Source organism: Adelges cooleyi, unplaced genomic scaffold (assembly GCF_023614345.1).
Source record: "Adelges cooleyi isolate 19-005CV unplaced genomic scaffold, UGA_ACOO_1.1 ACOO_flye_CR_arks_rails_tigmint_CR_PRNA_2, whole genome shotgun sequence".
Classification (NCBI taxonomy): domain Eukaryota; kingdom Metazoa; phylum Arthropoda; class Insecta; order Hemiptera; family Adelgidae; genus Adelges; species Adelges cooleyi.
This window is the reverse complement of record NW_026095860.1, coordinates 9,318,411-9,323,052: the sequence shown is the minus strand read 5'-3', so window position 1 is coordinate 9,323,052 and position 4,642 is coordinate 9,318,411. Positions and strand designations below refer to the sequence as shown.

Below are 4,642 nucleotides of genomic sequence, written 5' to 3'. Positions count from 1 at the left end.
AATCAGATATACATTATATGTATATATATATATTTATATATATGTGTTATACGAAGTCTAAATTTAGGTACTAACATGTATGTTTTACAATATAATACACCAAATTTAATTTTATAAAAAAATACTGGAGTACTTTAACATATACATTTTTATACATATGACTAAATACAATAATACAATATATACAATATAATACAATATATAATACAATAGTAAAATAATATTATAAATTATAACAATATTTATAATTTATAATAATTAAACTATATTTCGAGCAAAAATAAGGTACAAATAGATATTGCACATTTGGCCATTGAAATTAAGTACAGCATATTATATAAGTACTCAAAATTACAATAGAAGATCTGTTGACAGAGAAATTGTATTTTCGAGTGTCCTCTCCTGGAAATCCTTATTAGGAATTTCAGCTGGAATAAGACATTTACCAATAAGCATAAATAACCGTGACGGCTTTAATCTTTATACTTAATAGTTTGTTTTGAATGTTATAAACGACAGTCGAGTTCCAAGTAAATAACTTTATGCCATAAACGTATCATATTATTCTCATCTCGGTGGTTTTGTTACTAAACCTTCTAGTTATTGACTTCGCTGATGGTACTATTAGGATAACGTGTGAATATGATTTACTATGAATTATGATTATACTTGTCAAGCATAAAACACATTATACCCATCTCGTCGGATTAGTTCAAATTAACAAAATATAAATACCCTGTTACCAAATGTTGTTAAAATTGTATACGATACGTTAACATAAATTTGTTTATTACCTACGCATATGTATAGTCTTTTATTAATAAATCAGCTTGTAGTCAGCTTAGGTAATTGATGCTAAATCAGAATCACCAACGATGATCGATGTTAAATGAACATTTTGGCAACTGGCTTCAGAATTGCACAAATTTGCGTTTAGCATGTGCGTGCGTTACTTCCTATGGTATACTACCAAAATAGCCAGTAAACAGATTATAAGTCAGTCTTTGGGTAAAGCACTGTCACTCTTGCCACGCGCGTATGCTTTTACGGCAGCCGTTTTACTGCCCAACATCCGGTCGAGTAGCGACTGTTTGTTCTTGCGGCGGACGCTCAGCACTTCCCGGCAAACTTCCAAAAACACTTCGGCAATTTGGCCCACCTGTTCTGCGGCCGCTACTTCGGTAAAACAGCACTCAAAGTCTTTGGCTAAAATTTCCCCTGAAATAAAAATACACCACTGTTCATACTGACCTTAGTTTTGTACCTCAGGTTATAATTTTACAATAGTCACAATTATTTCAATAGCCTTTCAATTTTGGAAATATTTTGATACGTAAAAATATATAATCTCATAAGCTCGTAAAGTTCTTTTTTAAGATACTTTCAATATGATGTTAACTATAGGTCGCAATAATGGACCCGAACAGGAATAGGATCTTTAGACCAGAACGTCATGGTAAAATGATCAAACTTAGCCCCTGTAGCTGAGGACAAGTATATAGCTAGTCCCTAGCTAGAGACCTAGAGTTGTGTTAAACTGACCTTCTTCGGTGCTCACTTGTCTCAAGTGTACCATGTCGGCTTTGTTGGCCACCAACACTACGGGCATTTCGAATGTATCTAACATAGTTTGTTTTACCCGGCGCACATAATTAAACGAACGTCTGTCAGTTATGGCAAATACCAAAACTAACGCATCCGCCCAACTGTAGACTTCATTCAGTGGCATCTCTTCGTCATTCTAAATTAATAAAAAAATAACTCATGTTATTGCTTTTAAAAGCATTTTGAACATTATGTGACCATCAACAAGTTCAAAGGTTAGGACTTAAGGCTTCATCATTTTGCAAAGCTTTCCCTTTTTTTATTGAGAATAATTAATGGTGTGATTTAAATTTTAATGTTTATTTCCCTTACAAGACCCTTTAACAGAAGCACCTACCACCTGCAAAATAGTTGCTTTTAATATTATTATTAATAATTTTTTATTATAAAATATAAGAGTTCTGTTAAGTTAATAGTAGGTTTTTTGTTTACTTTCAAAGATTTTAATAAAACAACTTTTCTGTTATTATAAGTTCGTGTTATAAATTATAATATAGCTGAAAAGTTATTGGAAGACAAGCATTGAAAGTGCGTATCAGATATATTTTATTAAATAGTTCATTTTACGTGCGGGTATTTTTTTTTAAATACCTAAAACATTAACATTAACAGGTAACTTGTTTGTACAGATACTATTTCGATATTGACCCATTTGCACTAGACTACATAAAGTATGGAGTGTACATTTTACACAAACAACGTAAACAAGAAACAATATAAAATTATGCATTTAGGTTTCTATCTATATTGACTATTTTTGTTAAAAACAATTATTTTATGTACAATATTATGACCACGATGACAATAATTATACACACAAATGTTAGTAGTTATAGAACTTGATACATTATAAAGCAACACAAAGTATAAATGTTTTGTAAAATAGGTAGAATAATAAGGTTATTTATTATGAATTTATGTATTTTGTAAGCATATATCTTAATGTAATATAAATGTTCTTACTTTTGGACAGGTGTCCAATATTTCAAAAAGAATCGGTTCGCCATCGACCATAACTTCGTGCTTGTATCTTGTTTCTGCAATCATAATTGAATACAATTTATGTGTTAAACAAACGATTTACCAAATAGACTAGCTTAATTAGCCAAATTTTTAACGATTTTATGTATCTTCTTCAAAAATGCATATAGTTTAAGTATAAAAATCTGTTGAGTTCGATCCCACCTCCCATTTATTAACAAATAAAGACAGAAAAGCATGATATGGGAGCTACGTCTGTTTGATATTTAATATCTTGGGATAATTAAAATAGTTTGGAAAGTCTAGTCCATGTTACACCCTGTGTATCATTTAAATAAATGAGTACTTACCCGATTGATGGTCGTATTCGCCAATGTATCTCTTAGTTAAAAATCGCACTGTTAACGCTGAAATCATATAAAATGTATAATAATACTTCTAGTATGCACCAATTGAAAATGATATAGTATCATGATTATTGGATCACCCACCCAATAAAATATTATGAAGCATACTTAAAGTAGTTTATTCCATAAGGGCGTATTGTATACACAATTTCCTGTATTTTTTAATATAGTACGAAAATTTGCTACAAAATAATGGGAGGAAAACTATTTAATTTGGTACTTTTTTTGTTAACAAACATAGTATGATTAAACTATGTGGGCAATGAGCCAATCTTGCAGATCAACAGATATAAAGATAAAAATGCTAATAAAAAATATAATAAAAGAGTTAAAACAAATTGGCTCGAAACCAAAAAATAAAAATTTAGATCATACAATAAAAAACGATATTTTTTACAGTATTAATTAAAGAAATAAACTAGGATTTTTAATTTTTGTACTAGAATTGCTAACCTAACCTCCCCAGTATTTAAAATTTAATAGTATCATAAATATGCGTAATGAGGGCAATTACATTACATTTGTATATTATATTATAGTATTAATATTTACTCTAATATTCTAATAATTGCACAAGTTTATTGATTGAAAATTAGAATAGTCAAAAAGTATTCTTTTTAACTTTATTTTAAGTTTTAGCTACAAAGAACCATTATTAGGGATAGGAGCATAATATTAAAAAAAATATTTTCCCGATTTCCTATACTTCTAAATTATATAATATTCAATATACATTGATAATAATTTATTTAAAACAATAGTCATTTATTTATATTATACTTATTATTATACAAAACAATGATTATTACTAGGCTTTAAACGAGAAATTATTATACAAAGTGTAAAGTAGACATAATAATAATATTATATTATCTTATTTAGCACATAACATGGTACTCACCACTCTTGCCGACTCCCGGCGCTCCAAGTACGGCAATTTTGACTTCGGTTAACGAAGACTTTTTTCGTCTAATTCCTCTGATGGGATTCGACGACATGGTTTTACATCTCACGTTAAATAATTTACTGCAAAAATAAAATATAAATATACCTACTGTCAGAATCCGTTGCTACGCAGATTCTGCTACGCTACACACAAAAACCCTTACATACGAATAATTTGACTTAGTTATCACGCTTAGGTGTTTACACGGGTGCTATGAAAAATATAATAGTTTTATTTTTATGGTAGTCACGCGCGATTTCGGTCCATCGTCCTGTCCGCGGCAAACGAGGAAGACTCGGTGATAGACTTGCGCGGTATGCAGTGCAGTGGAATAAGCTGTGTCGAGGTACTGTGTATGGCGGCGGCGGTGATGGCGACACGGCGGTAATCTAAAAATACAAACCCTGTTTTGTTCGTTGTACTTAAGGCGAAGGCGCATGTGTGTATCCTATCCCATTGCCGTATGTGTACACATTATTATATTATACGATATTTATTCAGTTAATTATTTAAACTTAACGGTATTCCACTTGCACATACCGATTCGCCCACGGTGTCCATAATGTACGTGGCAGGGACCGCATAAGATAGACGTTATATTATTATGAACGACCGCGACCGCATTCCTGTCCGTATGCGTCACTATTTATTAAATTTTCGATATTGCACAAAAATGTCATACAGAAAAATCAAAACGCTTTTA

General features: G+C 30.8%; 1 protein-coding gene across 4 annotated transcripts; it reads right to left on the bottom strand.

The window, feature by feature from the left end:
• Positions 1-273: 273 nt before the first annotated feature.
• Positions 274-4,284, bottom strand: LOC126833183 (ras-related and estrogen-regulated growth inhibitor). Of its 4 annotated transcripts, XR_007684908.1 has the most exons (7): positions 4,103-4,284; positions 3,895-4,019; positions 2,937-2,993; positions 2,569-2,642; positions 1,543-1,741; positions 795-1,218; positions 274-428 (listed from the first exon to the last, which is right to left on the bottom strand). XR_007684908.1 is itself a non-coding variant. In XM_050564333.1 (6 exons), the coding sequence occupies exons 2-6, from the start codon at positions 3,989-3,991 to the stop codon at positions 998-1,000; spliced, it is 648 nt and encodes a 215-aa protein (XP_050420290.1). In that variant the 5' UTR covers positions 3,992-4,019; positions 4,103-4,284; the 3' UTR covers positions 658-997. The 4 variants fall into 4 exon arrangements, 3 of the variants coding, with proteins under 3 accessions (XP_050420290.1, XP_050420292.1, XP_050420291.1); XM_050564333.1 differs by lacking the exon at positions 274-428 and having other exon boundaries at positions 658-1,218; XM_050564335.1 differs by lacking the exon at positions 274-428 and having other exon boundaries at positions 658-1,218; positions 4,107-4,284.
• Positions 4,285-4,642: the final 358 nt, after the last annotated feature.

What these genes read in the sequence shown, in the direction of transcription:
- LOC126833183 (XM_050564334.1), bottom strand. Translation starts at nt 3,991, where the DNA reads ATGTCGTCGAATCCCATCAGAGGAATTAGACGAAAAAAGTCTTCGTTA. An exon ending in TATTGGACACCTGTCCAAAA is followed by an intron (nt 1,742 to 2,568) that starts GTAAGAACATTT and finishes TTATTAATTTAG; the next exon opens with AATGACGAAGAGATGCCACT. An exon ending in ACAAGTGAGCACCGAAGAAG is followed by an intron (nt 1,219 to 1,542) that starts GTCAGTTTAACA and finishes TTTTTATTTCAG; the next exon opens with GGGAAATTTTAGCCAAAGAC.